Source organism: Dryas octopetala, chromosome 5 (assembly GCF_963921425.1).
Source record: "Dryas octopetala chromosome 5, drDryOcto1.1, whole genome shotgun sequence".
NCBI classification, from domain to species: domain Eukaryota; kingdom Viridiplantae; phylum Streptophyta; class Magnoliopsida; order Rosales; family Rosaceae; genus Dryas; species Dryas octopetala.
In genome coordinates this window covers 10,673,870-10,695,248 of record NC_141370.1, presented here as the reverse complement: position 1 = coordinate 10,695,248, position 21,379 = coordinate 10,673,870, and the positions used below count along the sequence as shown (strand labels likewise).

Below are 21,379 nucleotides of genomic sequence, written 5' to 3'. Positions count from 1 at the left end.
ACTTAAGCCACTTTTTAGGGCTCACTAGTGAATTGTGATTTCGAAGGCATAAGAAAATAAAAAGGGTTCAAAATTCTTGTATGGTTAGGGAGGGCCACACCCTGAAAGCAAGAACCCAATAACTTAGCAAAAGGGTTCGTTAGACCCTGTCTTCGACAACTAATTGGCAAGACTTACCCTACAAAACCCACTATACTCAAGTTAATTAGAACTCGGCCCAAGAAGTCCATTAATACATTTGCTCTAAATACAAAAATGTCACTAGAATTTCTTCTACTTCCTTCCAAGTGCCAAAATAGAGTCAATTTAAGAAGCTGAAAGATGCATGACGGCAAGGTTCACAACTCAGCTTCATTGTAAAACTTGGGATTCTTCTCCAACATGAACGTGACAGCCAGATATTATGCTATTAATGATAATGGGTGGTACTTCACAACTCCTCTGATTTAGTATCCTCTGTTTGAGACTTCGGATCTGTGCTTCGTTCCAAATATTCCTCTTCAATAGTTTCCTTGAGGATGAACAGCCTCTGTATAACCACAGGTTGACTCATCTGCTTGGCCTCCCTAATGTCAGTTTCTTCCGCATTTAGATGGTATGCATCAAGCATGACCTTAATCCACTTGTGAAGCTCTTTGGGAGTACTGCTCAGCCACAAAGAGGGAAAAAACAAAAGATGATATATCCAAAGAATGTAACTGATTTTTCTATTTCCGAAAAGATAATATTATTGTGTGAAGAAGCAAGGGGCTCTCTTACGTGTATACAGCTTTGGGGTCCTTGGCTTCAGGTCCATCACCAGGGGAGAAGGCTGTTGCCAATGCTGAGAATCGCTCTTCAGGGTCTGTGATGTTCAACAAATGCTTGAGTAGCTTTATTTCTTTCGGTGCAATGCTCCGAAGACTTCTTTTTGTGGCTTTGTACAAACGATACATTATGTCTTTGACCTGCACTAAGAAGTCCAATCTTGAGGAAATAGACAAGGAAGAGCAAGCATTTGAGGACATGAAGGCATACATAACATTGCATTAAAGAATTTTATGAAGGGTAGCTTGGGTTAAAGATTCTTGATGTTCTTCAAGAGAACAACAATAGAAAAACAAAAATTTTGTAGGAGTTGTGACCGATGAAACACAAGCATCTAGACATGTCTTGGACGCGATTAGTCCTTTCTACAAGGGCTGCTATGCAAAATGAAGCCTCTTAAGTCAATCTATTAATACTCTGAAGATGAAACTATTCAAAAGAATTGTACTGTAGCCCCTATAGCCATTTACACTCATTAGTACCTCGGAAAAACTGAATACATGCACTGCTCGGATTTTTTTTAAGACATATCTTTAACGACTCCAAGAATAATTGCTAACTTATCCTCGGCTTGAGCTCTGACACAATGTTTGGTATGAATAATATCCCGTAACCCAACATGAGCTCCGCAATACAAGATTGCTGGCCATACCTCATTCTTCATCGTTGTGGACTCCTTTGCTGAAGCCCAAGCACTGTTTATCAATAATACCAATGAAGAATCGAGTTCCTTTGCCTTGGCAAGGCTTTCAATCTTCTCACATGCTACATCCACTGAAGGAGAATTTAGGATATTATCAAACTTGGCCTGAGCAGTATCTAATGTGTCCACATATTCCAGTGTGTTATCATACGTACTGACAGCAGACAAGCATCTAGCCCCTAGCCGGGCCATCGCTGCTCAAAAAAATTGAGACAATCAATAAGATAAGTGAACAAGCTACAAAAATTTATCTTTAGATGGAAAGTGGAATCAGATGAAAATATGAAGTGTGTCAAACATTGTAAATAATTAAAGTTCAAGATGGTAGATTGCACTTCAAGTCATGCAAGTAAGACTTGGAATAAATTTGTGAAACCTCCTAGTGTATTTGCAAAATATATTGAAAACCAGAAGAGACAGTCTTACAAGTATATGTAAGAAAAAATACAGGCATTGAAGATGATTCTGCAATTACCATCACGATCCTCCAAACCATCATAAATTTCTGAAAGTAGGTTAAGGTGGCGAAAGAATTCCTCTGTGAAGTCTTTACGCCTCCGTGCAACTATTGCATTAACGTCAGTTGGATTGTCTTGTATCTCCTTGAGAAGTTCGCTGTGTCTTTCCATTTCATCATCAATCTGCAATGCTCACTCCTGATCAAACAGAACCCAAAAGAGCTCGAAACTCAAACAAGCATCTATTAATTGAATCTTTACTCTTTCTTTTAGATGTTAAATAAACAGAAGAAGAAACGAGAATGAGGTGTTTAATCTCATTCAATTACTTGGGACCTGGAAAACTAAAGCCACCACTCAATCAATTGATTCAATTCCAACACTTTTGTTTACTCTCACTTGGGGTCTCCTAAATAACAAAAAACATATCTTCAAAATATTTGTTCTTCTTTTAATTCCTTTGACATTTCAGAAACAAAACAAATAATCAATACAAACATAGAACCAAAAGAATAAGATAGAGACATTTTCATACCTTCTTCACCTTTCTTCCCAAAGAAATAAATTTTTCTTTCATAGTTGAATCACCCTCCATATCTGCCCGCGACCTACACCGATTATAAAATCTTTCCCTATATTTCTTCCAATCCTCCCTAAATACCAAAAACTTCCTCCATTCCTTTGCCCTGGGCTTCTCATTCATGAAAATATCAATTATCTTATCACAAAATTGAGTCATGGTGTAACCCTCAGCAACTTCAACCTCTACTTGGTCCTCCACTTGGGCAGTGGCTATGTTACTTGCTTTGGGACCTGAACAGCAATTTCTTCTTTTCAATTTTTGACAGACCCCACAAAAAACAGAGAAGTCACTCTTACCGTTGTTCAATTGCTAAAATATTGAGTCTTGTGCTTTATTCTGTTTTGGGTTTTCAAAAAGATTAACAAACCCAATTTGCTGGCCAATGTAAAAAGAGATTCTTATTCTCTCGATAATTTCATCATTTTCCTCAACAAACAAACACATTAAGCTAAGAAAAGAAAGACAGGCAGTACTGAAAATGAAGGTAATAAAGTACTCACTAGTAGTGGGGCTTGACTGGGCAACATGGGCTTTGCAGCAGTGAGCTACCCTTGTCTTTCTTTTGAGCATGGACTGAAGGCTTTGTTTGGAAGGAGGGAAAAGAGAGGCAGAGGATATGGGAGGGATTAAAAGGGTTGTTGGGGACAGGTTTTCATTGAATGGGAAGAAAGTTATGGTGTTGAAGAAGATGGAGGGTTTGGCTGTGGAGGTTGAGAGCTCTAATCCCAATAAATTGTTCATGGTGTTGGCTCGCTGCTGCTTTTGTGTGTGGATGCGCTTTGGAGCAGAGAAGATGAGGATGAGCAGCAGCAGCAAGAGGTGCTGATAAGTGATAATTAGTGAGTGCTTTATACGATGAAACTGTTTCAGTAAGATACAGAACCCGATTCGGCGTCGTTTTAGTCACACACATGACACACTAAAGCGAATTGTTAGGATCTTTAAATTATAAATGAAAACTTGACATAAAAACATATTAAAAGAATTAAGGAAAAGAAAATCAAATAAGAAATTACTCACAAGGACAAAAAGCACAAGAAAATTAAGTAAAAGGACATTTGATTTTGTACGTGTGCAGTCAGCAGTATAAAAAAGGGTCATTTAATTAGAAGGTCAAAATGTGAAAAAAAGTTAAGTCAAATTACAACCGGTTGAAAACTTAAGTAGAAATCCAAATTGTCCACCAAACGCTTGGTGAAGCATCTGCCGAGTGATCGATGGACATTGTCGAACGTTCGGCAACTTGCAGATGCAAGATGCAAGGAAAAAAGATGCATTAGTAAGCAAAATGATGCATTTGCATGCACCACCGAGCGCTCGGTAGTGTATTTTTTAATGTCCGCATGCGCATACAGGAAAAGATTGAGTTTCCACTTAATTTTTAATTGATTGGGTTTATAGTTAAAAAATTTTCAAAAACCGGGTTTATGAGTAATTTATTATATAAAGAAAGTTGTTGAGCACTCGGCATTCTTTCCGAGGACGTGATAGATGCAAAAATTATTTTTGTTTAATCTGGTTAATTCAAAATTTAATTAATAGAAAATTTGAATTTAGTCCTTATTACATCTCTTATTTGGGCTGAAAATTTATAGGTTTATTTAATCTAAATAAAGGCCTTTGACCACTACTACGTCAAAAAAATATGTCATTATTTTTTTTTTTTAGGGTAAAAAGTACAAGTTCACCTCATACGTACCATTCTAGAATGTAGAATGAAGTTTTTAGAGGTTGCATATTAGGTTTTAACTCTAGAATTTTGGGCAAACCAGTATTGAGAGCTCGAGGAAGAAGCAAAAATGAAAATGCACTACCGAACACTCGACAATTGTCATGTCACCGAGCGCTTTGCGCCTGGTATGCGCGAAAAAAATCGATACTAATGGACTAATATTATATAACCTTTAATGGTTACAATATTATTAGAGTTTAATTAGAATTCTAAAAGCCATAAGGTTTTAGCCAGTAGAATATAAAATTAAAAGACATGTATGGAAGTCTCTCTTTAATTAATTAATATTAGTGCATATGTCTAGTGGTGTAAGTGAGCATGCCAACATTTATCAAAATTCGACAAGTGATGTGATAACTGTATTTAGGCCAAATTATACTTTTGGTTTACAGACATGTTTTTAAAGGTGGGATTAGGATTTTGAGAAAGGGGAAGAGAAGCTGAAAGAAAAAGGGCAGTTTGAGAATAATGGGGGTGGAAAGAGTAGTTCTACTTTTTTCAAAAAATGTTGTGGGGGTGTGAAAATATGAATAAGGGGTGGCAACAATGCACTCTTTTATTTTTAGTTTAATATATTTAAGTTTTGTAAGGTTAAAACAGTCTTTATGTGGAAATTGGATTATGACATATATTTGACAAAATTAAATATTTTAATTGAAATGAAATCTCATGTCATTAGGATTACAAAATTAGGGCACTTTAGCATTGTCATAATAAAATATGAGAGAGTTTTCTCCTATTTTCCTATTTCAATAATAGAATAGGGATGTATCAGTCTAATAGATGCCCTTTCTCTTGCTATTCTCGTTCTAGAGAATCAACATACCTAAGAAAGGTTGTGTTTCGAAGATCCTTATCATTTAGCCTAACCTGCGCTGCATCACCTTTGGTCATAATTTTTCTCATATTATAGTATGATAGATGCCCTTCTTATCCTGTAATATGGTCACAACTGTTATTTGACATGTACCAAATTGGTTTGTCCCAAAACACAAATTGTAATGGTATTCTCGAAATAATAAAAAAAATCTAGATTAAAGGATAAAATAATATGAAGAATAAAATACATATGACATTATTGTTAAACTCTATTCTCTTATCACTTTATGGCTCGTTCAAACTCAACATTAATGGTGCCTTCGATCTTGTTTTGGGGAGGGATGGTGCAGGTGCGATTGTTCGCGATTGTCACTGGGGTGGTGGCTTTGGCCTAATCTCTTGGTCACATTGCTAGTCCCCCCAACAAGCAGAAATTTTGGTGTTAATTTACGGTCTTCGTTTCATTCAAGCTAATGGTTTATCTTCTATTTTATTGGAGTTGGATGCTAAAGCAATGATATCTCGGCTTGGGCATATGAAGCAGGATCTTGGTCTGGATGGGCACCTTTTGGAGGAAGCTAAGCGGCTTTGGTGTGAGTTACTAGATTCAAATTGTGCTTATATTTCGAGAGTGGCTAATGGGACTGCTCACTCTCTTGCTCGTTTTGCCCTTCGCACTGAGGGTGAAACTACTTGGGAGAGAGAGGCTCCCCCTTGACTCATTTCCCAATTATACAGTGATTGTAATCCGTATGCTTAGTTTTTCATTCAATAAAGTTTACTAAATCCAAAAAAAAACAAAAAACAAAAACTCTATTCTCCTATTGTATTCTCCTGCATGCGCGCCAATTGGTTTTTCTTTCTTTTCTAATTAAAACTAATTAAATACATAATTCTTACAAAATTAAATGGATAATTAGTAATTGCTTAGTACATGAGAATTTAAATATAAAAAAAATATGATGTTACTGGTTCCTATCTTTAAGATTTTTTGTTTTTTTTGCATTTTTTTCTTAATTAATTTAACGGATTAGTTGTTTACAAATTTACCCATGTTAAGTATAATTTTCTTCATAAATAAATAAATAAGTCAATTTTACAGCCCTCAAAGATAAATAAGTGCCGATGGTAAGTTAGTTTTGGAAGTTCAACATTTGGTGGGTGCTTTCCAGGCAATTTATTTTGGGTATACTCCACGGACATGTAACGTTGTGGCCCATCATATAGCTCGGTTTTCTTAATTTGAGTTGTAAGCATTATGTTGTCTGAGGGGAGGTTGGCCCTGTTTGGCTTACTCCTTTCCTCCAAGATGATGTTTCTGTTTGGTTGAATTCAATTCAATAAATATGGCTTTTTGCCTTGATAAAAAAAAAAAAAAAAAAAAAATGTTAAACCAACCCGATTATTGGAATGTTAAAAAGGTTCCCATGATAAACATGGTTTTTAAAAAAGGAATGGCGCTATATAAACAGGGTCGAGCGCTCAGCCCCCATTGCCGAGCACAGATATCAAACTTTATCATACTATTTGAAAATGTGATATCTTCTGCTTGTGCTAACTGCTCACTATGTTGTGAGTTTGATGTTTTTGCATAAATTGCTCCATGACTTTTCATCGAATCTAGTCTAGCTAGGTTGATTAATTCAATGTACTTCATTTATTTGAGGTTTTGTCTAAGGAATGCCGAAGGGTAAGGAATGCCGAAGGGGAGAATGTAAGTATCATGTAAATGCGATTGGCATATCCATATTCCAAAACACTCTTTATGCGTAATGGAATTAGAATAGGTCTCGGGTTATAGGAATAGGCATGTGGGAGTGATAATGTTGTTGTCAAGAATAATAAGATCATTTGTTGACTCTTACAAGAAAATCAGGTGTAAGTACGTGCTACGTACATATAATGCATTTCATACCATATTGTATGTCATTCTGGTAATTCATAGTCATATTTGAAATATGTGTGCATGCTCAAAAAATATAAAAAATTCTCTATTGATTGACACTTTGAGTTTCTTCAGCCATTACAAAATGCCTACATGTTGCACTATTGATTAAAGGTTGCTGAGATTAGTAGTTTTTATTGCGCTTATCAATAGATCATAGTTGTACTATCTAAAGGACTTGCCATTTGTCTAATTTTTTGCAATAATGATTCTTGTATAGAGACTTAGATAATAGACTGCTTCGATCATCGAATTACAATGTGAAGTGAGTCTCATAAGTCATACATCATTATGTTTAAGATGAGGTATACCTCAACGGAAGGGGCCTATATATATATATATAATTTTATTTAGGTGCGAACATGTGAACATGTGAACATGCGAACGTGCCGCCAAGCGCTCGATAGCTTTGCCGAGCGCTCAGTAATCCATTTTTTATAACAGCCGAGCACTGCAACAAGCGCTCGGCACCGCTTCTGCCGCAGATTTTTTAAGGTATTTCCCTGAGGGTTCATCACATACCCTCTTAGGGTGTAGAATGGGGCTTGTGGATGCTGCATGTTAAAATTCCGGAGTTAAAACCTAACATAAAGCCGACAAACCAGTGCCGAGCTCTAAAGAGAAGAAGAAAATAAGAAAAAAAATGGCACTACTGAGCGCTTAGCGCTAGGTGCGAACGTCCGCACCTGAAGCAGACTATGTATATATATATATACAGTTTTTCATATTGGACATTCATTCTTCGTGTGTGGGTCATATTTAAAATTATGTAAGAGGAATATATAAGTAAGAATGGAATGACCAGTAGCACAACTTTAGGATGAAAATAAGAGTAAAATATAATATCTACTACGATTTTATCATATCTACAAATGCTTCCACAATTTTACAATTATATTAAATTGAGGTATTGGAAGAAACTAATATAACTACATAAGGGATCAATAAACTATATTGCTTGCACTCGATGCATTTTGAAGTTTCACATCTAGGATTGTACCCAAAGCTCTACCTAGGGGAATCCAGTTCAATAGTAAATAAAAGTCACGTGGTATTCAATTAAGACTTTTAAAGACTTTTAAAAAATTCGTAAAAATCTTTGTGTATTTAAAAAGTTATTAAGTTTTATGGAATTCATTTAATGATAGATTTGTAATGACTTTGAAAGACTTTTATGTGTATTTCAAAGTCATTATAAATCTGATCCCTTGCAGATTTCTAAAGATTTCTATAGACTCAGTAGAATTCTGTGAAAATCTATGAATTCTGCAAAAATCTATTACTTAAAAAAAAGTTTACAAAAGTCTTTATAAATCTATATACAATACACCCTCTAACTATGATTTTATCATATCTACAAATGCTTCCACAATTTTACAATTATATTAAATTGAGATATTGAAAGAAATATAACTATATAAGGGATCAATAAATTATATTGCTTGCACTTGCTGCATTTTGCAGTTTCACATCTAGGATTGTACCCAAAGCTCTACCTAGGGGAATCCAGTTCAAGAGTACGTATGCACAACTGAGTTTTTAGAATCCTAGACACGTGTCATTGCGATTTTGGTGAGTTATGGGGTTCTTATAGTCTATTTTGAGAATTTAGTTTGCTAAAATATTAGTTCTATATGCATTAAACCCTATGATTTTATACATCTAACTTCATGTGAGTTTACAATATGCTCAAAATTAGCATTGGTACTTTGCCTTTAAGAAAAGGGTATAAACAAAGGGAAGAATGAAATAACTGTGTAGTGCCATTGTTGGACTTATAGTAAGCATGAAATCAATATCTTTTTATTTTTTTTGTGAAGATGAAATTAATATCTCTTAAAATAAAATGCAAATTAAGCATCCTACTGTTGTAAAAATGGTGATTTGTCCACAAATTAAGCCATTTCTTATACCGGAAGGCTTAATGGCTCAACCATTTTTTGAAATTTTTGTTTTTCAATTTACGGAACATTAATTCATTTGACATGATTTATCTTTTTCTTATTTAATTTTTTATAATAAATATATAAATATCATGTAACCTGAGAAAAAGTTAGGACAAATAACATCCCTTAGCGTCTTCATCACATTTCAACTCGATTCTATGTTTTATTTATTTAATTCAAGAAAAAAAGAAATCGAATTTAAGTGTAAAGGGCAATTCTACTGAGTTATCCCATCATTTGCCATGGTTTCACTTTGAATCAACATATAACGCTTGTTAAAAAAATTACATATCACATGTGTACTGTGTTTGACCCTCTTTATCTTGAACCACTTCTGATTCAGTTAGCACGAATTAGTCTGTTTTTATGCTAAGGTAACTAACCTTTTTAAGCGATGTATTATCAGAAAAACAAAAAAAGAAAAAGAAAAAAACTTCAAACGTTTGCCGGGGTTCTGTTCTTCATGTTGACGTGACATAATACAATTGGCATTATTAAATGCATTTGGTTTTTAACTCGAGAAGCCAAACCCCAATTGCTGTGATGTTGCGTCCATGGTAACGGACAAGGAGAGAGACGAAGGGTTGCTCCGCCCTCTCATTAAAAAACCATTTTTGTTAATTGTTAGAATTATAAACATCATCCACCAGGACCACCACCATAAGAAATTAACAATAATATTTTTTAAAAATTAATTGTGATTAGCTCTGATTATTATTCTAATAATTTGGAAAACTCTCATCTTCTTCCTTGTTCCACGCTCTTTGCACTGTTCCTCCACATTAGAAGTCAAACCATTTTTCCAGATCTCCTCTCTTTTATTCTTCTGACCCTTTGATGCTCTTTTGTCTCTGCAGCTCTGAGATGATCACTCTGTTTAGGACTTAGCCGTAGAACTCTGTTTCATGTTTGTGTGTTTGGGTTTTAGTTTAAGTGAGGAATTACAAGCCATAAAGTGGTTGAGTTGATGAAATTCTGAAGAGCGTTTGTTTGGCAGGTGGTGGAATTTGAGAAGGACACATGTTGGTTTGATTATGAGTTTGATAACCAAATGGGGCGACTTTGGTTTGTGATAAAAGGATGATGAAGGAGCTGGATAATTGGGTTCTAAGACTAATTGAGTTTTTCATCCTCTGCCTCTTGATTCTTGTGCAATCCACTTCTGCAGATGAAGGTAAGTGTGCAGACCAAATTAATTTATTGTCATCATAAAGACAAAATTGAAAAAAAAAAAAAAAAAAAAAAGATAAAAATTAACTTAATTTCTGAACAATTTAAGGTTTTCAGACTTTGTATATGATTCTAGATCAGTTTAAGTACTATATTAATTATGTTTGGTCCAAATTAAAAACCCCTTTGAGATTCAGTTTCAACCCCTTAAGAAATGGTCAAGAACTAAGGGGGAAAGAGAATAAGTCATCTCTTGTAACCTACCTTGCAACAAAAATTTAACAAATTGTGGCTTGAACTCAACTGTTCTTGATCTGACAATCTATCAAAGTCACTGAAAGTGGTTGATGTCAAACTCAGATTGATTTTTCATATCAGATATTGGAGGTCAATCAATCATCTAAACATTATGCAAAGACATGAGTTCACGTTTGAAATTTAGCTGCATATTTTGATTGTTCATAACATGATCTCGTAAGGTTAACCACAATGGCCTTAACAAGATCTAATGTGATTTTTGCTATGTTATGCAGGCAGCTTTGTGAGCATTGCCTGCTGCGCAGAAACTAATTATACAGATAGCAACAATATTAGTTGGATATCAGACTTTACTCAATTTCCAAATACTACAGGTTGTCTCAACATAACTAAGGCAGTGGAAAACTATATTGGTTACAATAAAACTAGAGTGTTTTACGAAGATTCAGGTCAGAAAAGATGTTATAGCTTGCCAACAATAAAGGGTGAAGACTATCTGATAAGGGGTACCTTTCTATTTGGAGACATTTGGGGCTCTAAGGGCTCAAATTTTTCAGTTTCAGTTGGTGTTACCCCAATTGGTGAGGTGGATTCATCTGAGGATTCTGTGGTTGAAGGAATTTTTAGAGCTACTAAGAACTACATATACTTCTGCTTAGTGAATGGCAAGGGAGATCCTTACATTTCAGAGCTTGAGTTGAGGCCTCTGCATGAGTTGGGATACTATCTAAAGGACTTGCCTTCAAGTGTTCTGAAACTGGTTGGAAGAGTTAGGTTTGAAAGCACAGATGAGGACATCAGGTATGTTTTCTACTTCATTTCTTTAAAGCCAAGGAATAAAGAAAATATGAAACAGAAAAGTCTTAGATGGATTGTGGTGCAAGCAATCATGTGCCATAGAGTTTCACTCAAAAGGATGTTTCTTCTTTGTTCACTAAATTCAGTCATCTAAATCCAAAACATACCTTGATTTGCTAGTTTACACATACTTAAAGGAGAGTGTACTTCGCGGCCAAAAAAAGTAAAAAGGAGAGTGTACTTCACATTATGCCAAACCTAGTTAGAGAAACCCACATTATATACTTCAAATAGTACTATTCAATGTAGTCTTGCTCCCACTTCTGTACTGGTGGCACGTGAGATTTGACATGCACATGCTATCAAGGAATGAGTAATTGTAAATTTGTAACAAAGAGAACAATGCCATATAGAAATCTTACACAAAATTGTAAATGTACTTAATAAATTGTTTAAGAAATATTATTCTGTCAAATTCAAATGTGTCACCCATTTTCTCCCACTTCCTCAACATTCAATTAATTTTAGAACCATATGATAAAAGGCCAAAAACTTCAGTGGTTTGCCATACTACATTATTATGTTGACATGGTGGTTAGTGTGGTGCATCTAACCACTTAAATAAAAAATATTTGTTTATATTTTATAACTAAATCATAAAATTTAAAATTCGGTGAACACTTATAGAGAAATTCTCTTATAAGAAAGTTGAGCATACTAAGCATCATGTCATTAGATTGCAAAACACTTATTAAATTTTTGCAATCCAATGACTTATTTTTCTCATATTTATATATGTTCATATTTCTCATATTTATTAAGTCAATATGAGTCCGAGAGATGAACCTTTACAAAACCCTACATAAAGTAGTTTTCTAAATTTTAATAAAAGACATCCAATGACTCACATTTTAATGATTATGTATGCACATCAGGTTCATACTTTACAACAAAATTTATCTTCAAATCTTGGTTCTTTCCAGTCTAAAACAAATTAGTTTCTAATAGGTCTACGTAAACATATTATTTTAGAGGGAGGCTATGCAAACCACCCTTTTGTGCTGAGTTGACCACCCTAATAAATTTTTTTCAACTTTTTTCCTATTTTACCCTTTATTGCAAAAACATGATAAAATCACCCAGATCCATTCGGTGGTCATCTACTGAAATATCCACCAATGTTCGGCAGATAAGTGTCGAATAAATGCAAATATTTCGGCAGATAACTGTCGAATGCCTTTTTCATTTCCATTCGATAGTTATCCACCGAATAATCCACCAATGTTCAGCAGATAACTGTTGAATAACCATAAATATTTCGGTAGATAACTGTCGAATGACCCAACGAACAAAATTGAAATTTTTTTGTTTTAAGGGTAAAGTTGGAAATTTAAAATAGGGTGGTCAACTTAGCAATTTAGGGTGGTCTGAATAGCATTGGCCATTATTTTATGAATAAACCCTATAATAAAGAGGCCCATGCATATGTAACTTAGAAGAGGCCCATGCACATGTGACTCAATTGGGCTCGCTCCACATTCATAGAATCATAGGTTCAAGAGATATGTGACCAAATGTTCAACTCACATGCCTTTGGTACTTCGCTAATAATTTCAGGTTCCCAGATGACCCAAGTGACAGAGTCTGGACACCAAATTCAACCGTTGAACCTGGAACCAAATTCATATCACAAGTCAATCCCTCCATTTTCGGTAACGCTAGTGCGACCACAGCACCTTTACGAGTCGTACAAACAGCTCTACAGGCTCCATACCGATTGGTCATTCTTCTTCACGATGGCCTTTCCACAACAGACTCTCAGTACCTTGTGTTCCTCTACTTCTATGAAGTCAATCAGACTGTTCAATCTGGGCAAAGGGTATTTGATATTTACCTCAACAATCAGTTGAAACTGCCCAGATTTGATGTGTTGGGTAATGGGTCCAACTACAAGCAGCTTGCTTTGAATGTCACAGCAAATGGGTCTCTGAATTTGACATTGGTTAAGGCCTCTGGGTCTGCATATGGACCCATTTGCAATGCCTATGAGATCTTGGAGGTGCACCCATGGGTTCAAGAGACTAACCAAAGTGATGGTAAGTTTGGTTTCCAAGTGGGTGTTTATAGTAATTTAGTGGGTCGTTCTTGAACCACTCACAATTTCTTTTCTTATATGACACATTGTTTCTTCAGTGGAATTGATTTTGGAGGTGAAGAATGATTTGATGAATAATAACCAACACAATGAAGCTTTGGAGAGTTGGTCCGGAGACCCATGTCTTCCAGTTAGCTGGGATGGTATAGCTTGTGAATCCATTAACGGTTCCACTGTCATTACTAAACTGTAAGTATTTATTTCTCTCTTTTAAAGGTTCTGCAAAATGGGTTTCATGGAATCAAATGGTGTTTGTATTGAATTTTTTTGTTTTATTACAAACTAGCAGAACAATAAATTTGATCATATTTTATGAGAAATTAATAATTCATTAGATATTAATGTTCCTTTATAGGTACTTCATATTAAGCTTTGCTCATTATTACAATTTTCAGGGATCTTTCTTCAGAAAATCTTAAAGGGTCAGTTCAAAAAAGCATTCTTCAAGGGCCAGTTGCTTCAAGTATCACTAAGCTGACCCACCTCACTGCCCTGTATGGTTAAAGCGCTGTTTAATGGGTTTTCAATGTTGCACTTTCTCGAGTAAATGTTACTCTAATTTCAGTGCATTGCCGTATTTTGTTTGTGTCATGCAGGAACCTCAGCCATAATCGCTTTACTGGCGAAATTCCAGAATTTCCTCCTTCCTCCATGTTGACCTCAGTGTAAGTTTCTATTTCAAATTCAGTTTTGAAATAATAGCATTTGCAGCTGGTGATGTGATAAATAGCTAGCCAACTCCACCAACTGAAATAATAGCATTTGCAATGTTTATTAATCAAAGAGATTATTTTGAAAAACTGCACATATCCTGCACTTCTTGAGGGTCCTAAAGTGCAAATTGCCTGCACTTCTTTAATAGGTAGACTCTTTTAAGGTGATTGCATGATTTATCGGGAAAGCCTCCATATCTGGCTTGCTTGATTGAAGAATCTGTAGTATCACATTGCATGAGCCAATGACATTAAGCTTTGTAGATTTGCTTAATTCATTCATGTTGCTGTGAACTGCAGGCAATTGCCATTGTCTTACATGGATCAAGTGTGGCATACCTGTGCTGGATAAAGTGTGTCATTGTCTTACATGCAATATGATTTACCGGATATAATGATTGTACTTTGATACTTGATCTTTTGATTCTATAATTCCAAAAAAAAAAAAAAAGAACATTGCTAAAACTAGCCGCTCAATTTTTGTTTGTTTAATGTTTCACAATTTTTGTATGTACTTCTCTTCAATTCTAAGTGTCCTGGGAATCCAGTGACAGTGTTGTATGCCAGACTCTTTTGAGAGTTTTGTTTTTCTGATTGATCGATTTCGATGATATTGTCAGGGATCTGAGCTACAATGATCTTTCGGGGTCACTTCCAGTATCTCTTATCTCACTGCCACATTTGGTAACACTGTAAGCTCTTAATTCTATATATTTTGTCACATATGAAATAGTAAGTACCTCTGAGAACTACATTGGATTAATCATGCTGCCATAAATTCATTGTGCACATGCTTGATCCGCAGATATTTTGGCTGCAATCCACAGATGTCGAAATCTAAGCTTCCCTGCAGCTTCAATGGCTCAAAACCTATGACAGAGTATGAATTTTCTTGTCTATGCATTCAACCAAACTTTGTGGTTTGAAGAATAACTAAAAGTATAAAAAGAATCTGAAATTTGTATGTCTATATTGCAGCAACAGAATTTGCACTGGTCAAGAATCTTCAAAACAAAAAATCATCATTGGGGCTGCTGCATCTGGATCTTTACTACTAACCATTGTAGTCGGGATAAGCTTTTGCATTTGGAGACAAAAATTTGTGCCTCGAGGAAAATTTGATAAGAAAGGACATCATCCTATGGCAAAGAGTGAGGGGACTAATTGCTTTATTTCTTCTTGATATTCCACTTGTACTTCTAGGATTGTAGGAATAATCAAGTTCTGTTGGTTTTTGACTTCTGAAATAAAAAAGAAATCCCAATTATTGGTTTCCAATCTGGAAAAATGGCCCCCACCACAATAAAAAGAAATCACAAATCTTGTCTTCTATCCTTTCCTGTAATTTTCAAGATTGAACTAAACACACATTGCACTCAAATTATAGGGTACTAAATAACTACTGTATAAAAATAAAGGAAATGCATCAAATTAATGTATACACTATTAATTATACATGGTCTTAGATATTAAAATTGCATTACAAATGAGAAATTTCCTTCAGATCTTGAGATGAATCATTCTATATTAATTTTCTTTTACAATTGTTATCAGTAAAATCATACTAAATTACACTTTATTTTTAATAAATAAGGGTATTTTTATCTAGCAAATGTTTAATACCTATTTGATACATAGTATGGATAATTTCATTTTATCGCCATTGGGCCTATGTAAGCATGTCAGAATCTTAAAAACTTTTGCTTGCTTGTTTTGGGACATGATTTGGTAAGTTAATTTAGCACCACGCAGAGACATCAAGTGTAGTTATGACTTTTCTGGTATAATTTGTAGTGCAAATACTAGATATCTCACACTTGGATGCAATTTTTTGTGTAAATGATGTAGTACCATCATGCTAACATCGTATTTGAAAAATGCGAAGCTTAGTTTAAAATAAAAAGCCTGACCATGAATTATATTTTGTGTTTTCATCTAATATCTGCAGAGATGACTAAAAGAAAATCATTACACATGGTTTATGTTGTCAAGCTAGTTGAGGCAGTTTTTGCAGATTATGTTTTGCTTATCTATATGTGCAGCCTCTGAATAAAGATATCCTCAAACTGCAGATTTAATTTTCTCATTACCCAGCTTAGATGATCTGGGTTTAAAGTCGATATCCATAGAGACATTTACTCTTGAGTACATAGAGGCTGCTACCCAAAGGTACAAAACATTGATAGGTGAAGGAGGTTTTGGATCTGTTTACCGTGGCACCTTAACTGATGGTCAGGAAGTGGCAGTGAAGGTTCGCTCAGCAACATCAACCCAAGGGACTCGGGAATTTGAGAATGAGGTAGGATATTCTATTTTCATTTTTGGGTACTTCTGATTAATAATTATAACTTTCCTTAATTTATACATCAGTCCTACAGTTACCATCTATTGTGAATTTGTGATTCAGCCATTTTGAACATGACTCATGGAACTTCCAGCATCATTCTATCTCTTCATTCTCTTATAAGACATTTTGATGAGAGTGACACTATTACCATCCCAAAGTGCTCACCCCTTCCACCTGGTTTCCCACTCCCCACAATCGTTTTTATTTTATAAAAGCGTATTACTTATCCCACCCACGAATATTCCCAAAATACCCCTAAGCCCTACCCTACTTTTCCTCTCCCCCCCCCCCCCCAGGAATGGCCACCGCCCATGGCGTTGCCCCCATGTGAAGGGCCCAGTTAGGGTGTTGCGGCCCTAGAGGCAATGCCCCCATGGTTGAGGCATTGCCATGGACAACGCCCCTTGAGTGGGGTGCCGTGCCATAGAGGCCTAGTTTCCTTTTTTTTTTTTTTTTTTTTTTTTTTTTTTTTTTTTTTTTTTTTTGTCAAATCTCAAGGTTTAGATAATTGTATAAGAGGATGAAATTGTAATAACTTAAAAAAATGAGGGTGGGATAAACATGTTGTGGCGGTAATAGCGCCACTCTTTGATAACTATGAAAATGGATCACTATGTTATATAAAAAATTATTCCATATCAGCATTAAAGTCCCTTCTTTAGCTTGTGTTTAGTTCTCTCAGATCAAGAAATTAATAAAATGTATTTGTTTCTCTATTCTTTTTGTTGCCATAATTAACTATCAAGTTATGATTTTAGCTTACCTTAAAAAGCCAAATGACAATTCTTTTAATTTACTTTACAGCTAAATCTTCTTTCAGCTATTCGCCATGAGAACCTTGTGCCTCTTCTTGGTTATTGTTGCGAAAATGACCAACAAATTCTTGTTTATCCATTTATGTCCAACGGCTCTCTACAAGATCGCCTCTATGGTACTGCTCAGTCACTGGTTCTTTGGATTCATACCTGTTAATATTCATTGTTTACTAAAACCAATTTATTAATAGGGGAAGCAGCAAAAAGAAAAATTCTGGACTGGCCAACCAGACTGTCAATTGCTCTTGGTGCTGCTCGAGGCAAGTGATGTGGGGTATTCGATTTTATTATCATATTCGAACTTGGAATTTCCCTAAATCTCAAAATATCACATCAAGAGCTCAAGTATATTCTGAACATCTCCAAACCATGACATTCTAACATCTTCAGAAATTAATCAACTTAGTAATATGATTGCACTAACTCTTCAAATAATTTATAGGGGTGAATATAGAACACTAATTGGTGCCCTACTATTTGAGATAGAAGAATGTAAATCCAAATTTATAGACATAATGGTTTCATAAGTTACTAGAACTGGTAGCATTGCCCAACAAATTTTTTCTAATCCATAAACCCTAAAGCTTTGCTGTTAAACTTATAAGCAGTAAGGTTTTGTCAGAAATAATTCAGTTTTACCAATAATATACTTTAACCGACCAAATTTTTGTGGTAACTTATACAAGGTATTGTATCATCGGAGCCAAATTTGGCATATTGTATAGCCTCTGGACATATATACTTGTCCAGTTATTTCTTTGAGGTTCCAATTATGTTTCAGAAATGGGAAAGTGGAGCCTACTTTTGTTTACTTAAAAGGATTAGACAAGAGCTATGGATCTACAAAGGATCCCTCAGGATATACAAAATTCTGATGGTTTGTAGTTGGTCTTGGTTGAGATTATCAGTGAAGCTAGCAGATGTAACTGCTCACATGTTGCTTCCTCATATGACAGCAACTGAAGGTGAGAGACGATTACCAATAAGTAGTGGCTGCTCTGCAGCAATTGCTTTCTAATGCTTATTCCTAGATTCTGAAAAATTGGAACAGGGAATGAAATATTGGTGAACTTGGTACATGGCATGCCAATGTTCTTTACTTGTTAAAAAAGCAATGGATGGCATGTTGATGTCAGAAACATTTTCCAGAAAATATTTAAATAGATATATTACCGGTGATAAAGAACCCTTGATCACATGGGACCACCATATAATTGAAGGACCTTCTGAAACATAGCAACCTATTCTGTGCTTTGGGATTGGTCTAGCTTTGGTAAAATTCCACCCAATAGCATTTTCAATTTGCAGCATTCCAGCTTTTACATTTTCTTCATGTGCCTCATCTGCCGGTTGTTTTGCTGCTCTCCATTTTTTTTCTATGACATTCAGAATATCAGAATGTTTGAATGGTACTTTCACTGCTCAGGTTTGACGCATCTTCACAATTTTGCTGGGCGGTGCATTATACATAGGGATGTGAAGTCAAGTAATATACTTCTGGATCAGAGCATGTGTGCCAAGGTGGCAGATTTTGGTTTTTCCAAATATGCTCCTCAAGAAGGTGACAGTGGTGCTTCTCTGGAAGTAAGAGGGACAGCGGGATACTTGGATCCAGAGTAAGATTGTTTCTTCAGCTTAAGTTTTGGTTTGAAATTTTCTTGGGCTGTTAAGCTTCTTATTTTAATGTACAATCGTAACTGGTATAGAGATGTAGGATTATAAGAACACTCTGATGTCAATTAATGTAGGAAAGGAGAAAATGAAAGACAATAGAAACAGAAAGTAGAAAAGAGAGATTGAGTAGGAAAAAAAGAGAAAACAAAGAATCAGAAATCTAAGGAGAAGGAGAATAAAGAAAATTATGATATTCTCAAATCTATATAACAAAGTCTGGAACCATATTATAGTAAGGCCTGTTCATATAGGCAATCCAAAATTATAAAATATATAATTATCAAAATAACATAATAAATTTTGACCAAAAAAAAAACATAATAATTAAACAGAGCTATAAAATAATTAATTCTTATAAATTAAAACCTAAACAATTCGCATTGATTGCATAACTTAGAGAGTTGATGGATCGAAGTTGAACTTTGATACCAAATTGATATAAGACAAGAATGCTTGGATACAAATTGGAATCAATGCCTGAAACGTTATTACAAAAGTATATTAGGGTAAATGCAAGCTCAAACGCTATTACAATAAAGGTCCTTTTATATTAGCAATCCAAAATAATAATGCTTTAAAAGATATTAAAGTAACTTAATAATTAAACTCAGTTGAAATCCTAAAATATTATTAAAAAAAAAGGTTAAATAAATAATTAATCTCTAAATGTTAATTCTAATAAATAAAATAAACAAATTTAAGCTTGCATCTGTGTATAAAATAAATATGATATATCTTTTTATATCCATCATTGTATGGTACACTTAGATGAATGTAGAAGGCACCACGCATATGGACAGTTTCTGGAACCTAAGCAAATCATAAATATATCTCCTACTTATTGCATCTTGAAGTTTTCATGTGGCTCAGAAAGCAAATAAACTGTAAAATATCTCCTACTTTTTGCATATGGAATTTTTCATGTAGCGCAGAAAGTAAATAAACTGTAGTGACCCATTGACCGCTAAAATGCTTTGTCTTCAATCTTTCCTGCCTGTTTTGAATAATGTAAAAAGCGTTCAATCTCCCCGATTCTAAATAAGTCCTAAGGGCGACTTCTGGAGTAGCTCGCATTGCAGAGAAAACATTTAGCGAAGCCTGATTCATGTTAATCTTCTATTATTCAGGTACTACTCGACCCATCACTTATCAGCCAAAAGTGATGTCTTTAGCTTTGGCGTGGTTCTACTTGAAATTGTAAGCGGTCGGGAACCTCTGAACATACACAGGCCACGTCCCGAGTGGAGCTTAGTTGAATGGGTATGTTTTATCATTTTCTATGACTCCAGAGAATGATGATGCATATAGTGTTCTTAAGTTAGATGTTTTATGTAAAGATCAATGACCTTTTTGCTTTACACTACATTTTCAGACTGGCTGGTATAAACTTTCCTATTTTTCACCCTTGGAGATTCAAATATCGTTGTAAACAACGTAATTAACCAATAAGTGCAAACTAACAAGTGGACATCATTGCATGCAGGCGAAACCCTATATAAGGGAATCAAAGATTGACGAAATTGTTGACCCAAACATAAAAGGAGCATACCATGCAGAGGCTATGTGGAGGGTAGTGGAGGTGGCATTGTGTTGCATTGAGCCCTTCTCCGCTTACCGACCAAGCATGGTTGATATTGTCCGGGAGCTAGAGGATGCTTTGATTATAGAGAACAATGCATCAGAATACATGGGATCCATAGAGAGCACTGGATCCAATCGCTTTTCCATAGTCATGGAGAGAAGGATTCCGCCACCTTCTCCTTCAGAACCTTCGCCTAATTTGACACAAATGGCCCCTCCAGAGCCAAGATAGTGAATGGTTTGGTTTTATGAGATTTTCATCAATTTGTGAATGATTATTTTAGTTGCTTCGCATAAGTGATAAAGGAGAAAAATGAGGATAACTTCCCAGTTCTCTTTTTGAAATTATGCACCATCTTGTGTAATATATTATTCTTGCCTTAAACATTCATGGAATCTACCTGATGCTATTATACTTCTGAAGAATAGTAGGGCTTTTTTTAGCATGGTTTGCCCGTTTTGAATAAACTGATGAGAACAATCTACCAAAATCAGTGCGGTTGCTAAGTCACTCAACAAGTGGTCTCCAAGTTAAACCATACATACATTACAATGCATGCCAAATACCTTATTGAAATTGGACCAGGGAAAGAGCACCTTAAGGTGCCAGAATAATAGACATTGGTTGTTTCACTGACAATTCACAATTGCAACAACTTATGCTTCACCAATATTAAATATTATGGTAGTTCTAACTTGTGGAGGTTGGTCATGAGGAATGAGGAAGAATGTTGGAAGACCTTGAATGACCGAGTAATGAGGAAGAATGTTGGTTATACATAGCAGAGTATGACCAACTAGAGGAAAATACCTCAATAATAGGCAAGACTGCAAAAAAAGGTTTTACATTGCTTATCTGATAGTAATTGGGTAAG

The 21,379-nt window shown here is 35.1% G+C and overlaps 2 protein-coding genes across 2 annotated transcripts; one reads left to right on the top strand and one right to left on the bottom strand.

Annotated features, from left to right (window-relative positions):
- Nucleotides 1-67: 67 nt before the first annotated feature.
- LOC147284214 (endoribonuclease E-like protein) lies at nt 68-3,358 on the bottom strand. Its single transcript, XM_086244287.1, has 6 exons — nt 3,052-3,358; nt 2,504-2,781; nt 1,986-2,151; nt 1,460-1,704; nt 760-947; nt 68-644 (listed from the first exon to the last, which is right to left on the bottom strand). The coding sequence occupies exons 1-6, from the start codon at nt 3,290-3,292 to the stop codon at nt 431-433; spliced, it is 1,332 nt and encodes a 443-aa protein (XP_086100413.1). The 5' UTR covers nt 3,293-3,358; the 3' UTR covers nt 68-430.
- A 6,409-nt stretch (nt 3,359-9,767) lies between these two features.
- Nucleotides 9,768-21,243, top strand: LOC147284213 (nodulation receptor kinase-like). The gene is made up of 15 exons (XM_086245522.1): nt 9,768-10,167; nt 10,697-11,222; nt 12,837-13,315; nt 13,413-13,563; nt 13,770-13,868; nt 13,971-14,039; nt 14,708-14,779; nt 14,893-14,967; nt 15,066-15,238; nt 16,160-16,386; nt 17,239-17,365; nt 17,441-17,509; nt 18,676-18,865; nt 20,051-20,183; nt 20,407-21,243. Exons 1-15 carry the CDS (start codon nt 10,074-10,076, stop codon nt 20,734-20,736), a joined length of 2,814 nt encoding a protein of 937 aa, XP_086101648.1. The 5' UTR covers nt 9,768-10,073; the 3' UTR covers nt 20,737-21,243.
- The last annotated feature ends 136 nt before the right edge of the window (nt 21,244-21,379 follow it).

Bases quoted from the DNA above. Each gene is read 5' to 3' on its own strand.
- LOC147284214 (XM_086244287.1), bottom strand. From the start codon at position 3,292: ATGAACAATTTATTGGGATTAGAGCTCTCAACCTCCACAGCCAAACCC. The intron at 2,782-3,051 runs GTGAGTACTTTA...ATTGCTGTTCAG, and splicing joins CCAGTCAAGCCCCACTACTA to GTCCCAAAGCAAGTAACATA. The intron at 1,705-1,985 runs GTAATTGCAGAA...TTTTTTGAGCAG, and splicing joins TGGTTTGGAGGATCGTGATG to CGATGGCCCGGCTAGGGGCT.
- LOC147284213 (XM_086245522.1), top strand. From the start codon at position 10,074: ATGATGAAGGAGCTGGATAATTGGGTTCTAAGACTAATTGAGTTTTTC. The intron at 14,040-14,707 runs GTAAGTTTCTAT...TGATATTGTCAG, and splicing joins TCCTCCATGTTGACCTCAGT to GGATCTGAGCTACAATGATC. The intron at 17,510-18,675 runs GCAAGTGATGTG...TTCACTGCTCAG, and splicing joins TGCTCTTGGTGCTGCTCGAG to GTTTGACGCATCTTCACAAT.